Source organism: Setaria italica, chromosome VIII (assembly GCF_000263155.2).
Source record: "Setaria italica strain Yugu1 chromosome VIII, Setaria_italica_v2.0, whole genome shotgun sequence".
Taxonomy (NCBI): domain Eukaryota; kingdom Viridiplantae; phylum Streptophyta; class Magnoliopsida; order Poales; family Poaceae; genus Setaria; species Setaria italica.
The window spans coordinates 30,925,992-30,946,332 of record NC_028457.1 but is presented as its reverse complement, the minus strand read 5'-3'; the positions used below and the strand labels follow the sequence as shown (position 1 = coordinate 30,946,332).

General features: G+C 39.6%; 1 protein-coding gene and 1 pseudogene across 1 annotated transcript; both read left to right on the top strand.

The window, feature by feature from the left end:
• The first annotated feature begins 4,485 nt into the window (after positions 1 to 4,485).
• LOC101783882 lies at positions 4,486 to 12,011 on the top strand. Its single transcript, XM_012848230.2, has 5 exons — positions 4,486 to 4,719; positions 4,807 to 4,860; positions 4,952 to 5,990; positions 7,045 to 7,797; positions 9,582 to 12,011. Exons 3-5 carry the CDS (start codon positions 4,977 to 4,979, stop codon positions 11,625 to 11,627), a joined length of 3,813 nt encoding a protein of 1,270 aa, XP_012703684.1. The 5' UTR covers positions 4,486 to 4,719; positions 4,807 to 4,860; positions 4,952 to 4,976; the 3' UTR covers positions 11,628 to 12,011.
• A 2,783-nt stretch (positions 12,012 to 14,794) lies between these two features.
• LOC101767952 lies at positions 14,795 to 19,748 on the top strand (annotated as a pseudogene).
• The last annotated feature ends 593 nt before the right edge of the window (positions 19,749 to 20,341 follow it).

The following is a 20,341-nucleotide window of genomic DNA, read 5'->3' as shown; positions in this document are numbered from 1 at the left end:
TCAAAATTCAACCAAATAAATTACTTGATCTTACCAGGTCAGGTTTAAAGAATTGATGGTGTCAAATTTTGTTATCGATAATTAGTATTTATCACTAAGCCAGCAAAACAAGGTGGAACTAGTCCAATTTGCTGCTCTTTCCTGGATCGGCTCTCCAAAGGTCGCCGCTTCATTTTCTCAAAACAGTCTTGTTTATTTGTTTTTCCTCCAATGATCCTCCTTTCAATTATACTTCCACTTTTCAATTTTTCCTCCCTGCGCTCTCATCTGTTACTGTTCTACTAATCAGGATAACAAGCACTTAATCATGATATATATGTTATATAATCAAATAAAAAATACACTTCATTTACTTATACTTGTAAATGTAGGGCCTAATTTATGTTTAGCACCAGGACCTCTAAATCTTAGGTACGGCCCAACTTATGGATTGTTAGAAGCTAGACCAAGCTGGCTTCTTGGGATCAGCTAGAGCTTTTAAAAGTCATAATGCACAAATGTACTGAAAAAATTTAGGAAAGATTGCTTGTAAGATTGTAAAAGCTAGATCAAAACTTAATTAGGTCGGCTAGAGTTTTTGGAAGCCTGAAGTGGATCCAAACGGGGTCTTAAACTAGCTATTTTCAAGGAGCACAATTATACGCGCTAGTTGTTTGTAGTGCTCATGATCGGATTCGTTGGAGGGGCTCAAAAAGCACACAAGCGTTGTACGGAAGATGTCCAGCAAAGCGTTCCGTCTTGTTTTCCTGAATTTCCAAATAGTATGGTACCAAGTATCATCCATTTCAAGGTCCTGTTTAGCTAAGTTTCATCTAAACTTTTGTGCTTGAGAAGCAGATGCCAAGAGCTTATCACCACCTCAGCTCTTATCCACACTACTTTGTTCTCATTCCACATGCTCATCCGGTAGACAGCATCAGCACCCGTGAAGTGTTCAACGAATTCACGTCGCTTTCCCTCATGTACCTCTCACAGGAAGCTTTGCCGCTGAAAATCCACCACAAAATTTGGTGAGTCTTCTTGACGTGTTCGGCATTTGGCGACCGGCAGTTGGGCACAAAAAAGGGGGCTGATGAAAGGCCTCGAACTTTTGTCAATTTGTGCCTGGATGGTTACACCGATCAACCTAATTGACGTACCTTTTCTCTTTTAGAAATTGTATGTGTTGGAGATCTTGGTGGTAGGACATATGGATCGTATTTGTTGGGATTTGTTTGGCAAACCAACGAAAAGACGTGAATGGTTAGAAGAAAAACAAGGCAAAAAGGTAGCAAAGAGAGGCTCCAGGCATGCAAAAGGTTACTCTTATGAGTGGGCGATAGGCGTATGTACTACTCTTATGAGTGGGCGTGCATAGGGATGGTTATCCCTGAAAGTTGCTTCTCGCTAAATTATAGTGAAGTGGGGGCTTTGTCTGAGGACTTGGATCTTAATCCTCGTCCTCTTTTCGCTCAATCACCAAATATGTTGTCATTAGTGACATCAAAATAGGAGGATATAATCATCCCTGATGCTTCAGTCAATTCAGTGCAGCTAAACGTCACATACAAGCACACCAACAAATGCTGCTCATTATGGGAAAAAAGGAATCCTACAATTTCTCCATCCACTTCGAGACTTGACCTTCCGATTCGCCATTTATGGACCATTCAACCTGAGAAAGTGAAGCCCTGTCTTCAGTCCTCATTCATTGACCATTCATTTTCAGAAGCTGCAAGCTGTTGCCTTCCTTCAGTCTACACCCCAATCAGTGCAACAATGACCGCATGCTAATCCTGACTCATGACTAGTAAACAAAGAACACTCCAGATAAAATCAACAGCCAGGAAGCATATCTGCACATGTGCAATCAATCAGCCAGGATAGCAAGTGGTCACCAGGTTTGACAGTTTAGTAGCGCCGACAAAGCTTCCATTCTTTTTCCCATTTCATTTACACAATGATACAGTCAAAACTTTTTGATTCTGGCAACATGGGCTGCTGGGGCACATGGCCGGTACAATTAGGAGGCTTAATCACAATCGACAATAATAATTTACTAAGAGGAGGCTATGGCAAACAACATATCTAATTAGGGACACAAGGAATGGGGTTTGGTTTTGAAGGAGAGGACCTAAATGGCTTCTACTATCCTTACGTTCATCTGCTGTGTATGGTACAAAACATACACTGGTATGGCTGGTTGGCTATGAGAGCTCCTGTATGTACACCATGGGGCTCAGGGTTCCTGGCTGTTCACCCGGTGGTGAAGCTCCAGCATCTCCTGGTGGTTGGGGTCCACCGATAGGGCTGCACGACAGTCCCGGAGGGCGCTCGAGATGTCGCCGATGTGCTCGTGGAAGGCCGCACGCAAGTGGAGCAGGTTCAGGTCCGCCTTGAAGGCGATTGCCTTGGTTAGCTCTGCGATGGCCTCTTTCTCCTTGTGGTTGTCCATCAGCACTGGGCACCAAATCAAAGTAGGACAGTCCACATCAGAAAATGAGGAAACAGAACATGAACAGATGAGCTAATTCATGGACTGAATGAAATATATTATGGTTCTTACACCTACTGATCAAGTTGAACATAGAATATGGCGGATCACATTGACTCCTCACCAGCTTATGTTAGGAACTGGGATTGTTGCCAATGTACCGCCCCATGTAGGTTAAGTATACTAGTCCATCAACCCGTGCTCCCGCACGGGCTAATGTTTTTAGAAGCTATTATATTCGAAAATTCTTTAGAAATTAAACTCCTAGCTAATAATCAAAATTGATTACCTAATACTCTCTTATTTTTTTCAATACATCAACATAATACTTATATAGATATGTACCTATCTTTGTCCAGTTGTGATTGATTTTTAATTAATAATTACTCTATGCACTTTTTCATCCATATTCATACTTTTTCCATTTTGTATCGCACCTCCAATCCTCCATACATTATGTTTAGCATACAAATCAATATTTTTCATCGATTCCTCATATACATGTATAAATGGTCTAAATGGTGACACTCATCATATGTATATACTTTAACTTAGTATTTTTATATTAAAAGTAACATAAATAAGTAATTTAGAATTATATATTAGTTTATTTTTGACATTTCTGTATGATGCACATGAAGATAATTAGATTAAGATTTAGATGTTTAATTTAGGTTATTTTTAATAACAACTTACGTGGGTAATATCGATTAAATTTTAGAATGATATTTTAAGTTATGCTTCATAATGTTATGTATTAGTAAATTGGATGAAGATTATGGGATTACTTTAGATTATTTTTTATAATAGCTGAGCTCGGTAATTTAGATATAGGTTTAGAGCTCATTTTTGAATATTTTCACAATGATAGTGGTGAAAATATAATAGATCAATGGCTATGATTATTAGAGTTTACATGATTGGTGTTTGATGTTTTTAATTTTTATGAGAATTTGTCTCTTTTTCTAGCTTGTCTCATGGGAACTAATGCGGAGTCTCCAATGGAAAAAAATAGGACTACATTGCTAAAAAGTATTACCATAGGCTACCTCTCGTTTGTTAAATATTCAAACATAATAGATATATATTATTATCTTCATCCAATTGTGATAGATTTTAGTTAGTAATTACTCTATAATATTTTCATCCACATTTATAATCTTTAACTTTTCACTTTGCATCGCAGGTATGGGCTTGAATTTGTTTAATGAACCCTAAGTTTGTGATACAATTTTAACATATATATTCTCATCACTTCCTCTATATCTTTATAAATGGTGACACATCATGTGTATAGACGTTAATTATTATATCATATACCAATAGTGCAAGATATAGATGATTTAGAATCATATATTGTTGTATATTTTTAATTAAGATTATTTGATTCAAACGTAGGGTTATCATGTTATTTTTAATAATGGCATGCATGGGTAATATAGATGCAAATTTAACGGGTTACTTTAAGTTTTTAAGTAATAGCGGTGGGCAATTTGGTTGCAAATTAGGGGGTTATTTTAAATATTATTTATAATGGCATAAGTGGGTAATTTTGATGAAGATTAAGGGGTTATTTTAGTTTATTTATATAATAGCAGAGGTGGGTAATTTATATATAGATTTAGGAGGTTACTTTAGGCTATTTTCATAATGGCATAGGTGGGTAATTTTTTAGAAAACATAATAGATCTAATAGCCTGGCTATGATGATTTGAATCTATCGATCGATGGTCAGATGTTTTGCTTTTTTGTGAGAATTTCTAGGGTTTCTCTCTTTTTCTAGAGTGTCCACCTAGGAATCTTAGGTGGCTTCACCTAGAGGCTTCAAAAGGAGCCTCCAATTAGTAATAGCAAGATTATGGTTGCTACCCAATCGCTTTGGATCTAACTGAATGAAAAAATATACTCCCTCCATCCCAAATTACTATTCGTTAGCTAAAACAAATAGTAACTTGGCCCCGAAGGAGTGACTGGTGACTACCAAGCCACCACAGAGTGTGAGCGGCGACAGGCCGACCGGGTGCAAGAGTAGTGGCCGCATAGCTCGTCGGCGAGGGCGGCACCGCCATCTCGGTGCCTACTGCCTTGGAATCACGCTTCCACCATTTGGCCTCAACCTTGCTGGCTTGCCGGGTCACGTCAGGGCGTGCGTGTGTGGGCCGTCCCGTGACCTTGAGCCTCGCCGGATCAAAGCAGTAGAGTTCTGTATTTACTTCCACGCCACAAGATCTCATAGGCCACAGAAGGTATACTTTCAAAGATCTTCAGTTTCTCACAGATTGTACTGTTCAGTTGAGTATTATTTGTAATTACAGCAAGAATGTATTTTGCAGCATATTTACCTCTAGATCTGCCCCTGCCTTGGTTGTGCGTTCACCAAAATTCAGGTACTTGACATCTTGCTGGGTGACATCAACGCCTGTCCATCTATCCTTTTCTGCCTCGGAGTTTTAGCTTCTAAATTTGAGCCTTGTATAGATCCACGGAGAAACACAGCAGAACGATGGAGGCGACGGCGCTGAGTGTGGGCAAGTCCGTGCTGAATGGAGCGCTCGGCTACGCGAAATCTGCCTTTGCAGAGGAGGTAGCCTTGCAGCTCGGTATCCAGCGAGATCATGCGTTCGTCTCGGATGAGCTTGAGATGATGCAGTCTTTCCTGATGGAGGCACACGAGGAGCGAGGCGACAACAAGGTGGTGAAGACCTGGGTGAAGCAGGTCCGTGACACGGCCTATGACGTCGAGGACAGTCTCCAAGATTTTGCTGTCCGTGTGGAGAGGCCATCTTGGTGGCGATTCCCTCGCACGCTGCTCGAGCGGCGCCGTGTGGCCAAGAAGATGAAGGAGCTCAGGGCCAAGGTTGAGGATGTGAGCCAGAGGAATGTACGGTACCGCCTCATCAAGGGCTCCGGATCCAAGGCCACAGCTGCCACTGAGCAATCAAGCATCATTGCTGCAGCCATATTCGGTGTTGATGATGCAAGGCGTGCCGCAAAGGAGGAGAGTCAGAGAGTGGATCTCGTCCAACTGATCAACAGGGAGGATGATGACCTTAGAGTCATTGCGGTGTGGGGAACAGGTGGAGATATCGGCCAAACGTCCATCATCAGGGCGGCTTACAAGAATCCAGACACCCAAAGCAAATTTCCCAGCCGAGCATGGGTGAGGGTGACTCATCCATTCAGTTCAAAAGGCTTTGTCCAGAGCTTAGTGAACCAATTTCTTGCAGTGGAAGGATTTAAAGATATATTGGACATAGAGAAAACCGCGCACAATTTAGTTCAGGAGTTCGATGGATATGTGCAGGAGAAGAGGTTTCTCATTGTACTTACTGACCTCTGCACCATTGAAGAGTGGGACCAGATCGAAAAATGCCTGCCAAACAACAACAAAGGAAGCCGAATCATAGTGTCAACAACACAAGTTGAAGTTGCAAGCTTATGTGCAGGGCAAGATAGCCAAGCCTCAGAGCTAAAGCAATTGTCTGCTGATCACACGCTTTATGCATTCTATGACAAGGTAATACTTATATTTTTATTTTTAGTAACCTTCTATGACATCGTTATTCTGGTTCAGTTATCCGCGTATCAAGGATTATATTATTTTCCAACAGCATTTAAGCAATTGCAGTGTAATGAAATACTTCCTCTGTTTCAAATTATAGGTCGTTTTGACTTTTATAAATACATAGAGTTTGGTATGTGTCTAGAGATAACCATTTAGGTGCATAGAAAAAATCATGTATCTAAAAAAGCCAAAACGATCTACAATTTGAAACGGAGGGAATATAAGCTTCCTTGCTTTACTTTAAATTTTGAAGCTTTATTTTAATTATATAAATCTCTAAAGCAATTGTCCCATCTGTGCTTGAAAAGCAACATCCCACTGTCAATGAAAAATAATACCTTGTTAAATCCTACAGGATATTCCAGCAGATTTAATGAATGGATATACTAGAAAAATTGTGAAATCACTGCATTTGCTAACTGAAAATCTATATGAAGGGGAAAGATACTGAATCTGTTCATTGCTGTAGTCTATGTTGATCGCAGCATCTCTTGAGGGGAGGATAAACATAATTTGGGATTCATCGTTGAATATTAGATGAAGAAGTTATAATTTACGGCTTCTTCAACAGCTAATATAAACACAGCCACTAAACTCTTAAATATTTAGATAGGAGGACACCAAGATATTTCTATCAATAGGGAGCATCCTTTAAACTACAGATTACTGAGTAATAACTGGGTGGGTTTTAGGATTTCAGAGGGAGGTGGATCATTTGAAACCATAACCCTTTACCCCTGATGTCTTCAACTATGACCTTAGTCATTTATGTTAGGACTTCGGCTTATAGATATTAAAAACTTAAGCACTGTAGCCAGGCCAGATTTCTGTTATCTGTACTTTTCATACCTTGTTAAATTGATTTATGACCAATAGTCACTGACTGCATGATTACATAAAAGGTTATATAGTACTTTGGTTACAGGTACACATAATTTTAAAAAATAAAAAGAAGAAGATGAAGTTTAAAGGTTGCTTCCAATAATTGTACTTTCTATTTGTTCAGGGTTCTCAAAACGAAATGGTTTCTATGGATCCAGTATCTAACTCAGATGTGGCCACTACCAGTACAAATACCCAAACAGTGGCCCCTAGTGAGATAACAGAGAATCAGTGTAAGGATGTTGATGAAACAAAGGTGGACAAAAAGAGCCTCACTCGCATCAGAACGGGTGTTGGTTCTTTGGAGGAATCTCAACTGATTGGGCGAGAGAAAGAAATATCCAAAATTACAGGATTAATCTCAAACAAGGCTAGCCAACAGAGTCAGGTGATCTCTGTTTGGGGAATGGGTGGTCTTGGAAAAACCACTCTAGCCAATGGCATTTATCAAAGCCCAAAGTTAAGTGACATGTTTGAGAAGCATGCTTTTGTCACAATCATACGTCCTTTCAATCCTGCAGATCTACTTAGAAGTTTAGTCGGGCGATTACAAGAAGAGTCTTCTAAGAAGGAAGAACTGTTGAACAATAGACCCAGCAAGACCGAATCATTAGCAATGATGGAGGTTGAAGCCTTGACTAAAGAGTTGAAAAGGCTTTTAGAAAAGAAGAGCTGCTTGATTGTTCTGGACGATCTGTCATCCATTGAAGAATGGGACCATATAATACAAGGGTTTTCTTGGATGCAAAAAACAACCCGACTAATTGTGACTACAAGGGAGGAAAGCATTGCAAAGTATTGTTCCGGGAAATATGGAATAGTACACAACCTTGAAGTTCTAAAAGAAGAGGACGCACTTAACCTCTTCAGCTTAAAGGTAATATAATATAAACCTTGTCACTTGCTTGATTTTTAATAGCATTATTACTACAACAGTCTAGCATTTCGTAGAGATTAAAGATGGTCCTGTCGACAACAGGGAACATATGGGAACAAGCAAATTGTTTGACATTTGTTTATCATTTGAACAACTGAACCAAGATGATCCATACATTGATATTCAACAGGCTATTGCCATCCCAATTATTGCCGCTAATGACCTATACATCCATGATTCATATATAACGTAATTTTTGCCTCCCAGTATATCAATGATGCCCGTTCTCCCTTTTACAAAACAAGACCACAAACACCACCAAAACACAGCAAAAATGTGTTTTGTCCTCTTGTTGAACACAGTATAGAATGCTTTAATTTCTTTTGTCCTTATTTGTTTAATTCCCTTTCATACTCATTTATCCATGTGAAACAACAAAATAGTTCTCAATTTTATGAGGATCTTAAGGGAAGGTACTTTTGTCATTATATTAGGTGACTTTTCAATATTAGGAGTTTCCAATAGCACTGTCAACTATCTATTTTATTTTTTTTTGTTTCATTAATGAAAATCATTTACAATTCACTATGAAGATAATATTATTTAAAAACTATTAATTACCCCCACCCACTAAAACACTGAAAACATCCACGGATCGTGTAGTAGTATTCATTGCTTCATTTGGTTGCTAAAGAAGAGTATTAAATTTCTATGGGTCTTCGCAGCAATGTTAATAACTTGGGGATTTTTACAATGGTTAAAATTTTTTGAATCTAGCATAATAACAATTTGAGATATTACTATGAAAAGAACATGATGTATATTAAATTATTTTCAAGTAGCGCAGCCTACATTTGTTTTGAGTTGTTGCTATGTGGTGTGTCATATTTCACTTTGTGTGAATGTCCTTGTATATTTTTTATCCTTACTATTAGGACTAGGACTATATATATGTCACTCAAGCATTTTTTATCCTTACTATTAGGACTAGGACTATATTTTCAGCTATCCAATTTCAATATATTAACTCAACTTAGATCTAACTTCATACTAACAAAAGTATCAAGTGTTATATTCAAGTATCTAATAGTTGAATTTTTATTACACTCTTATTACTTGAAAATTATAAAAAAACATGAATGTAACTTATGGGTAGAGTAGCCCTAATTCAAAATTAAACTGATTATAATTATATGGTATAAACAAAAGTCAGTTGTCATTTTGAGGCCTCAAAACATATAAATTTCTTAACTTATATCCATATAACCCCTAAAGCATAAGTGTTGGTATAAAACTGTGGGACCAAATTCTGGTGTTGAAGCCATCTAAAACACTAAGGTGAAACTTAGTAGTTCCCTAGTATTTAGAAAATTTCCTTAAAACATAGCTTCAGCTCTACTGTAAACCGATCTCGTATACCTCAGATCATCATATTCATATATGTTAGATTAAAGGAAACTAACAGCTCTCATCAAAGGTGGTCTACTACAGAAAAAAATTAAAAGAATAATGGGCATGAAAGGCAACTTCCAAGAAAGTTCGTGAAGTTGTGAGAATTTTCAGCAATATTTTATAAAAGAATAATGGACAAGTTTCAGCCAAACTTACAAAAAAAAATTATATATCACCAAGTTTCACAGGAAAACTGTTGTTTCAATATGTGTTTATCACTGTGCACAACCAATTGTGCGCCTATCACTGGCAAATAAAATATCAACAAGTAATGCACAATTATTTATTTTTTGGATTGGTGTACTAAAATACTTAAATTGCATTAAAATCAGGTATTTGGGAAGGCTGCAGATTTTGTTAAGCAGAATCCAGAGTTTGTTGAAGAAGCAAACCAAAACTTGAAGAAGTATGGTGGATTTCCCCTTGTGAAGGCAACAGATTTGATTAAGAAGAATCCCGAATTGTTTGAAGAAACAAAAAAAATCCTAAAAAAGTGTGGTGGACTTCCCCTTGCAATAGTTACAATAGGTGGCTACTTGGCAAGCCGGCCAAAGACTAGAGCTGAGTGGAGAAAGTTGAATGAAAATATCAGTGCTGAGTTAGAGATGAATCCAGAGCTTGGGATGATAAGAACCGTCCTTCGGACAAGTTATGATGGTTTACCCTATGAACTCAAGTCATGTTTCTTATATCTCTCCATTTTTCCTGAGGACCACATCATTAGCCAGAGGCGTTTGGTGCATCGATGGACAGTAGAAGGGTACTCACACGAGAGGTGTGGCAAGTCTGCCAATGAAATGGCTGAAAATTACTTTACACAACTCAAATACAGAAGCATGATTTTACCATTTCAACAATCAATTCGCAGTAGAAAATCAATTGACTCTTGCAAAGTCCATGATCTCATCCGTGACATTGCCATCTCAAAGTCAATGGAGGAAAACCTTGTTTTTAGACTGGAGGAAGGATGTGGCTTGAGTACCCATGGCGCAATTCGTCATCTTGCAATAAGCAGCAACTGGAAAGGAGATCAGAGTGAGTTAGAGAGAATAGTTGATCTGTCACGATTACGATCACTAACCGTGTTCGGAGAATTCAGACCATTTTACATTTCTGACAAGATGAGACTTCTACGAGTGCTCGACTTAGAAGATATAGATGATCTAAAATACCATCAGCTTGATCATATTTGGAAGCTTGTTCACCTAAAATACCTTTCTCTACGAGGATGTTTTCGTATTGATCTACTGCCAGAATCATTGGGCAACCTGAGACAGCTCCAAGTGCTAGACGTCAGAGGTACACGGGTAAGGGCTCTGCCCAAAACCATCATCAAGCTTCGGAAGCTACAGTACATCCACGCTGGTCGGAGAACAGATTATGTAACAGAGGCGAAGGACAGTTTAACGAGAAGGTGTCTTTGGGGGGCGGGTCAATGTGCAACATGTTGCGTACCACTTCTTGGGGACATTCATGGCCCTCTCCATAAGGCCCTTACAAGGCGTGATGCATGCACTTTCGCTTGCTGCGTGAAATTCCCTGCTGTCATGATGGGGGTTGATGAAGAAAGAAGCGTTACGGTGCCAGGGGGGACCAGAAAACTGAAAGAGTTGCACACATTGAGGGAAGTGAATGTTGGAAGGGGAAATGCCGTTCTACAGGACATCAAAATGCTCACTGGATTGCGCAAGTTAGGAGTCACCGGCATCAACAGGAAGAATGGCCCGGCTTTTCGTGCCGCTGTTTCCAATCTCAGCAGGCTGGAATCGCTGTCGGTGCGTTCAGCAGGGAAGCGAGGTTTGCGTGGCTGCTTGGATGGAATATCCTCCCCTCCGGAAAACTTGCAGAGCCTCAAGCTCTACGGCAATCTGGAAACGTTGCCGGAATGGATCAAGGAGCTCCCGCATCTCGTGAAGTTGAAACTAGCGAGGACAAGGCTATTGGAGCACGATGCTGCTATGGAATTCCTTGGGAACCTAGCGAAGCTGGAAATTCTAGTTCTGTCTTGGCACTGGTCATTGCTTCAGGGTGAAGAACTTGATTTCAAACCATCGCAGGCTGGAATAGCTTTTGGAAGCCTCAGGGTGCTCAGTTTTGGAGTAATAAGCAAGGTCAAATCGGTAAAGTTTGAGCAAGGAGCAATGCCCAAACTTGAGTGGCTGCAGGTCACAGGGGTTGCAAATAATGAGATTTGCTTTTCTGGGCTAGATATTCTCCAAAGCATCAACGAAGTCCAGCTCGATGTTTACATGTACTGGCGTGGAGAAATAATAACCATCAACGAGGAAGATAGGCGCAAGAAAGGTGAACTGAAGAAGAAAATCCAGGAACAGCTTGCTCGGAATCCAAACCAACCCATTGTGAGGGTGGTGGACTGAGTCTCGTGCAGGTCTGTATTTCTGCCATTTTGAGCAACTCTGATCTGTAACCTCTTTATATAGAATATAGATACACAAGAACACAAGGACATCCTTTGTGGCAGGATCGATCATTCGTGCAAGGCTGAAGATCAGCGGCCCAGGTGGCCAGGTGGGTTCAATTTGGTACGTGCGTACCAGTGTCCATGCCGCCCTTCCCTGGTGCTCCTACTACTCCCGCAAGGGGTGCCTGCGGATGGTTACGAATGAACCCTCTAACCTGTTTCTACTTTACTTTCTGGTGTTATATGAAGATGTTTTTACGTGACAAGAATCCATTGATATTAATTATTTTTATGGCCCATCCAAACACTTGTTTATAAATGAGTGGCCAAAGTTCATTTCCTTTTGTTGGTAGCATACAATTGCACATTATCATAGTTTGTGTTGACGCTTTTTTAGGCCAACACACGAACGCACATGATCGTGTAGCTCGCGGAGGGGCTCGCTGCAGCACCTCGGTGCAGGCCGATCTGACCGGTTACATGGACCGGTCTGACCGGTTGTCCGGAAAACCGACGATAGACCGATGAACGCTCGCCCAGGAGGGATCCCGTCAGGGCAGGTGCATGTAGGGTTGTTATAGGGCCGGCAAGCCACCTAGAACACCTTCAGACGTCGTCGAGACGAAGTAAGAACAGCAAATTGGGATTGGAAAAGCTAGGGCAAAAGAATAAAAGAAAAGATTCAAAATATTAGATTGGTTTTTGTCGAAACTTTAAAAATTAGGATGGAGAATCACTTCACAAAATCAAGAGAAGCTAGTTTTTCATTTGGTACGTTGAGGACGGCAATTCGTTCCCCTCGGGAAGCATGTTCTTTATAATTTTCATTAACTCATCAAAACCCTTGTCAAAAACTCTATTTTTTATCTTCCATTGCACCATTTCTAGTGTGGTACCCAACTTTTTTGCCTATGTTTGCAATCTGGGTACAATAATTTGTTATGATCATCTAACATACGCTCGAACTTCTTTGACTCCTTCACATTCTCGCAGTCTTCCTTTGCATGTCACAACACCTGACCTAAATCATCGGTAGGATATTCTTTTGCAACCATCTCTTCTTCAGCCTCGCCCATTGCAGCATCTGTAAAGGTACCTCCTTGAGTTCAGTTAGGAATGTAGTTATCATCTTCTTCATCATCATCATCTTCATCATAACTCCTCTTTCCCCGTGCTTGGTCCAAACGAAATAGTTAGGCATGAACCCCAAACTGTATATGTGGGCGTAAATAGTCTATCTGGATGAGTAATCCTTCTCATTTTTGCAAATTCAGCATGGAAAACAAATGAAACCATACTACGGCTTGTTGAACTCTGCCAGATCGAGAAAACCACACAAACCATTAATGTACTCCATGGAGCATTTATCCGTGCTGTACATCCATTGCCGATCTACCTAAGTATTACCGAACCAAAGATATCCTGATCATCCATAGAATTATACATGAAACATAATAAATATGATACAAATACCATTAAATTCAAATGTTGCTGAAAGTTTAGATAGAAATACACAAATTTAAATTTCAAATCCAAACAACATAATACACTATAACAAACCATCAACTGAGTACTATCTGGGAGGACTTTAAGCATCCCTAGGCGGCGAAGACGAAGGTTTCGCTGACCCAGCCTCATTGTGTGGTTTATTTGTGCCTCCTACGACCGTAGTACTCAGTGGACCTGAAACACCCGGGACTGGCGGTGGAGCATAACGACCACCAAAAGGAGATTCGTCACCCACCGCAACAGCATCTTCATGACATCTTTCCAAATAACGAAGCATTGCTCTCTCCCACGTGCTCATTTTCTTCGACTTATCATGAGGGCCAACTATGGTTTTCCCCTTGCCGCGAGAGGAACGATGATCGTCCCCACCATCGGCACTACCTCCAACAGCAGTAGCCATCTCTATGTACCACAATTTATTTAGCTCATATCTGCAAATGACTAAACTATGAACAAATTATTTTTCCCCACAAATTATTTAGCTCAAACATAACATATAAATAAAAAATTTCTCAATTGTAGCTTATTCTAAAAATAACTAATTACATACCTCTATTTCATGCTTATTCTAAAAATAACTAATTACATACCTCTATTTCATCCTATTATCTCTATGTACCACAATTTATCTCGCTCATATTTGCAAATAACTAAAATACGAACAAGTTATATTTTTTCCCATAATTTATTTAGCTCATATTTGTAAAAGACTAAACTATGAATTATTCCTCTAACCTCATATCAATTTTTTTGACTAATACGAAACATAGCATCTAAAAAATTATAGCTTATTCTAAAAATCATAAATATAAGCTCTAAATAATACGTGCATATAATAAAAAATTTCTCCATTATACCTTATTCTAAAAGTCACAGATTACTCTAGCTCTAAAGCATCAAACTTAGTATACTAACCATGTATAAAGGGAGGATGAAGTTTCTAACCTTTAGAACACTTGAATGAGTGAAATCCCCACGAAATGGTCAAAAATCCGGCAGCACCTCCCCTATTTTGCCATGAATGGATGAAGCCCGAGCTGGAGGAAATGGCTCGAGAAGGAGGAGGAAGACACCTGATTTATAGGAGCGAAGTTAGTACCGGTTGGGGGCTTCAACCGTACTAAAGGTACTACCGGGTGGAGTCTCCACCCGGTACTAATGGGATTCATCGTTGAATTTTAGATGAAGAAATTATAATTTACGGCTTCTTCAACAGCTAATATAAACACAGCCACTAAACTCTTAAATATTTAGATAGGAGGACACCAAGATATTTCTATCAATAGCGAATATTGTTTAAACTATAGATTATTTGGATTAGGATTTCAGAGGGAGGTGGATCATTTGAAACCATAATCCTTTTACCCCTGATGTCTTCAACTATGACATTAATCATTTATGTTAGTACTTCGGCTTATAGATATTAAAGACTTAAGCACTGCAGCGAGGCCACATTTCTGTTATCTGTAACTTTCATACCTTGTTAAATTAATTTATGACCAATAGTCACTGACTACACGATTACATAAAAGGTTATATAGTACTTTGGTTATAGGTTGCTTCCAATAATTGTACTTTCTGTTTGTTCAGGGTTCTCAAAATGAAATGGTTTCCATGGATCCAGTCTCTAGCTCACATGTGGCCACTACCAGTACAAATGCCCAAACAGTGGCCCCTAGTGAGATAACAGAGGATCAGTGTAAGGATGTTGACGAAACGAAGGTGGACAAAAAGAGCCTCACTCACATCAGAACAGGTGTTGGTTCTTTGGAGGAATCTGAACTTATTGGGCGATAGAAAGAAATATCTAAAATTATAGGATTAATCTCAAACAAGGCTAGCCAACAGAGTCAGGTGATCTCTGTTTGGGGAATGGGTGGTCTTGGAAAAACCACTCTAGCCAATGGCATTTATCAAAGCCCGAAGTTAAGTGACATGTTTGAGAAGCGTGCTTTTGTCACAATCATGCGTCCTTTCAATCCTGCAGATCTACATAGAATTTAGTTGGGCGATTACAAGAAGAGTCTTCTAAGAAGGAAGAACTATTGAACAATAGATCCAGCAAGACCAAATCATTAGCAATGATGGGGGTTGAAGACTTGACTAAAGAGTTGAAAAGGCTTTTAGAAAAGAAGAGTTGCTTGATTGTTCTGGACGATCTGTCATCCATTGAAGAATGGGACCATATAATACAAGGGTTTTCTTGGATGGAAAAAAACAACCCAAATAATTGTGACTACAAGGGAGGAAAGCATTGCAAAGCATTGTTCCCGGAAATATGGAATAGTACACAACCTTGAAGTTCTAAAAGAAGAGGATGCACTTAACCTCTTCAGCTTAAAGGTAATATAATAGAAACCTTGTCACTTTTGCTTAACTTTCAATAGCATTATTACTACAACAGTCTAGCATTTCGTAGAGATTAAAGATGGTCCTGTCGATAACAGGGAACATATGGGAGCATGCAAATTGTTTGACAATTGTTTATCATTTGAACAACTGAACCAAGATGGTCAATACATTGATATTCAACAGGCTGTTGCCATCCTAATTATTGCCACTAATAACCTATACAGCCATGATTCATATATAACGTAATTTTTGCCTCCCAGTATATCAATGATGCCCGTTCTCCCTTTTAGAAAACAAGACCACAAACACCACCAGAACACAGCAAAAATGTGTTGTGTCCTCTTGTTGAACACAGTAGAGAATGCTTTAATTTATTTTGTCCTTATTTGTTTAATTCCCTTTCCTACTCATTTATCCATGTGAAGCAACAAAATAGTTCTCATTTTTCTGAGGATCTTAAGGGAAGGTACTTTTGTCAATATATGAGGTGACTTTTCCAATATTAGGAGTTTCCAATAGCACTGTCAACTATCTATTTTATTTTTTCTTTGTTTCATTAATGAAAATTAGTTACAATTGACTAAGAAGATAATATTATTTAAAAACTATTAATTACCCCCACCCACTAAAACACTAAAAACATCCACGAATCGAGTGGTGGTATTTGTTGGTTCATTTGGTTGCTAAAGAAATGTATTAAATGTCTATGGATCTTCGTAGCAATGTTAATAACTTGGGGATTTTTACAATAGTTAAAAAAATTGAATCTAGCATAATAACAATTTGAGATATTACTATGAAAAGAACATGATGTCATATATATATTAAATTATTTTCAAGTAGCGCAGCCTACATTTGTTTTGAGTTGTTGCTACGTGGTGTGTCATATTTCACTTCGAGTGAATGTCCTTGTATATTTTTTATCCTTAATATTAGGGACTAGGACTATATATACGTCACTCAAGCATTTTAGGGGTTTCCACCACCTAATTTTCAGCTATCCAATTTCAAGATATTAACTCAACTTAGATCTAGCTTCATACTAACAAATGGACCAAGTGTTATATTCGGTTATCTAATAGTTGAATTTTTATTACACTCTTATAACTTGAAAATTATAAAAAAAATGTGAATGTAACTTATGGGTAGACTAGCCCTAATTCAAAATTAAACTGATTATAATTATATGGTATAAACAAAAGTCAGTTGTCATTTTGAGGCCTCAAAACGTATAAATTTCTTAACTTATATACATATCACTCCTAAAGCATAAGTGTTGGCATAAAACTGCGGGACCAAATTCTGGTGTTGAAGCCATCTAAACACTCATGTGAAACTTAGTGGTTCCCTAGTATTTAGGAAATTTTCTTAAAACATAGCTTCAGCTCTATTGTAAACCGGTCTCATATACCTCAGATCATCATATTTATATATGTTAGATTAAAGGAAACTAACAGCTCTCATCAAAGGTGGTCTACTATAGAAAAAACATTAAAACAATAATGGGCAAGTTTTATGAAAGGCAACTCCCAAGAAAGTTCGTGAAGTTGTGAGAATTTGCAGCAATATTTTATAAAAGAATAATGGACAAATTTCAGCCAAACTTAAAAAAAAATTATATATCACCAAGTTTCACAAGAAAACTATTGTTTCAATATGTGCTTATCACGGTGCACAACCAATTGTGCGCCTATCACTAGCAAACAAAATATGAACAAGTAATGAACAATTATTTATTTTTTTAGATTGGAGTACTAAAATACTTAAATTGCATTAAAATCAGGTATTTGGGAAGGCTGCAGATTTTGTTAAGCAGAATCTAGAGTTTGTTGAAGAAGCAAACCAAAACTTGAAGAAGTGTAGTGGATTTCCCCTTGTGAAGGCAACAGATTTGATTAAGAAGAATCCCGAGTTGGTTGAAGAAACAAAAAAATCCTAAAGAAGTGTGGTGGACTTCCCCTTGCAATAGTTACAATAGGTGGCTACTTGGCAAGCCGGCCAAAGACTAGAGCTGAGTGGAGAAAGTTGAATGAAAATATCAATGCTGAGTTAGAGATGAATCCAGAGCTTGGGGTTATAAGAACCGTCCTTCAGACAAGTTATGATGGTTTACCCTATGAACTCAAGTCATGTTTCTTATATCTGTCCATTTTTCCTGAGGACCACATCATTAGCCAGAGGCGTTTGGTGTATCGATGGACAGCAGAAGGGTACTCACAAGAGAGGCGTGGCAAGTCTGCCAATGAAATAGCTGAAAATTACTTCACAGAACTCAAATACAGAAGCATGATTTTACCATTTCAACAATCAGTTCACAGTAGAAAATCAATTGACTCTTGCAAAGTCCATGATCTCATCCATGACATTGCCATCTCAAAGTCAATGGAGGAAAACCTTGGTTTTAGACTGGAGGAAGGATGTGACTTGAGTACCCATGGCGCAATTCGTCATCTTGCAATAAGCAGCAACTGGAAAGGGATCAGAGTGAGTTAGAGAGAATAGTTGATCTGTCACGATTACGATCACTAACCGTGTTTGGAGAATTCAGACCATTTTACATTTCTGACAAGATGAGGCTTCTACGAGTGCTCGACTTAGAAGATGTAAAGGGTCTAAAATCATCATCTTGATCATATTTGGAAGCTTCTTCACCTAAAATACCTTTCTCTACGAGGATGTATTGGTATTGATCTACTGCCAGATTCATTGGGCAACCTGAGACAGCTCCAAGTGCTAGACGTCAGAGGTACACGGGTAAGTCTGCCCAAAACCATCATCAAGCTTCGGATGCTACAGTACGTCCACGCTGGTCGGAGAACAGATTATGTACCAGAGGCAAAGGACAGTTTAACGAGAAGGTGTCTTTGGGTGGCGGGTCAATGTGCAACATGTTGCGTACCACTTCTTGGGGACATTCATGGCCCTCTCCATAAGGCCCTTACAAGGCGTGATGCATGCACTTTCGCTTGCTGCGTGAAATTCCCTGCTGTCATGGCAGGAGTTTATTATACAGAAAGAGGCTCTATGGTGCCAAGGGGGACAAGAAAACTGAAAGAGTTGCACACATTGCGGGAAGTGCATGTCGGAAGGGGAAATGCCGTTCTACAGGACATCAAAATGCTCACGGGGTTGCGCAAGTTAGGAGTTGCCGGCATCAACTGGAAGAATGGCCCAGCTTTTCGCGCTGCCATTTCCAATCTCAGCAGGCTGGAATCGCTGTCGGTGAGGACATCAGTAGGGATGCGAGGTTTGCGTGGCTGCTTGGATGATATATCCCCGCCTCCAGAAAACCTGCAGAGCCTCAAGCTCTACGGCAATCTGGAAACGTTGCCGAAATGGATCAAGGAGCTCCCGCATCTCGTGAAGTTGAAACTAGTGAGCACCAGGCTATTGGAGCACGATGCTGCTATGGAATTCCTTGGGAAACTGTCAAAGCTGGAAATTCTAAGCTTGTCTTCGCAATCGTTTCAGGGTGAAGAACTTCGTTTCCGATCTCAGCAGACTGGAAGAGCTTTCGGAAGCCTCAGGGTGCTCATGCTTGCAAACATACGGTTCACTAAATCGGTAAAGTTTGAACAAGGAATAATGCCCAAACTTGAGCGGCTGCAGGTCACAGGGTCAGCAAATAATGAGATTGGATTTTCTGGGCTAGAATTTCTCCAAAGCATCAACGAGGTCCAGCTCAGTGTTTACATATCGTCCTGGTCTAAGCGATTTTACCAAAGCATCAGCGAGGAAGAAATACAGGAAGAAAGGCGCAAGAATGGTGAACTGAAGAAGAAAATCCAGGAACAGCTTGCTCGGAATCCAAACGAACCCATTCTGACTTTCTGAGGGTGAACTGAGTCTCGTGCAGCCGTGCAGGTCTGTATTTCTGCCATTTTGTGCAACTCTCATCTGTAACCTCTTTATATAGAATATAGATACACAAGAACACAAAGACATCCTTTGTGGCAGGATTGATCATTCGTGCCAGGCTGAAGATCAGCGGCCCAGGTGGCCAGGTGCGTTCAATTTGGTACGTGCGTACCAGTGTCCATGCCGCCCTTCCCTGGTGCTCCTACTACTCCCACAAGGGGTGCCCGCGGATGGTTACGAATGAACCCTCCAACCTGTTTCTACTTTACTTTCTGGTGTTATATGAAGATGTTTTTACGTGACAAGAATCCATTGATATTAATTATTTGTATGGCCCATTCGAACACTTGTTTATAAATAAGTGGCCAAAGTTCATTTCCTTTTGTTGTTAGCATACAATTGCACATTATCATGGTTTGCATTTTTTTTGGGCATGATGGAAAGATTATGCTACTAAATTTTCGACATAACGATAGCTAAAGTTTATGAAGTGCGTGAGCTAGTTCGTGAGATGAATGGAATGGTGGGCTTTAGCTAGGGAGGCTCAAGCCTGTCGTTTGTGGGTCTAGTGATTTCATCTACCCACCCAGGCACCCACACACACAAAAATAGGAACTTTTTTATTTTTTTATTTTTTATTTTAGCATTTTGCAAAAATATATAGTCGGATGAAAAAATTGCAAAACTAAGCTATTGTCGCCGGCCCGGCCTTACCGCCGGCCCAGGTGGCGGTTGGGTCGGTGGAAGTGCCTTACCACCGGCCCAACCGGCGAAAGGGGTACACCCCTCCACACGATACTTCCGAGGGGCGTGCCTAATTTTTATGATCTGGGACGGATGGAAACATTAGGTGGCATTGGCCTCGTGCCCGGACTTACTAAATAAACACTCTAGGTGTGGTCACGAAACCCATCACCTCTTTCAAAGCTTGACAGTATGATCCAAGCAGAG

Coding starts and splice junctions, on each gene's coding strand:
- LOC101783882 (XM_012848230.2), top strand. CDS start 4,977: ATGGAGGCGACGGCGCTGAGTGTGGGCAAGTCCGTGCTGAATGGAGCG. Junction 5,991..7,044: donor TTTATGCATTCTATGACAAG/GTAATACTTATA, acceptor CTATTTGTTCAG/GGTTCTCAAAACGAAATGGT. Junction 7,798..9,581: donor TTAACCTCTTCAGCTTAAAG/GTAATATAATAT, acceptor CATTAAAATCAG/GTATTTGGGAAGGCTGCAGA.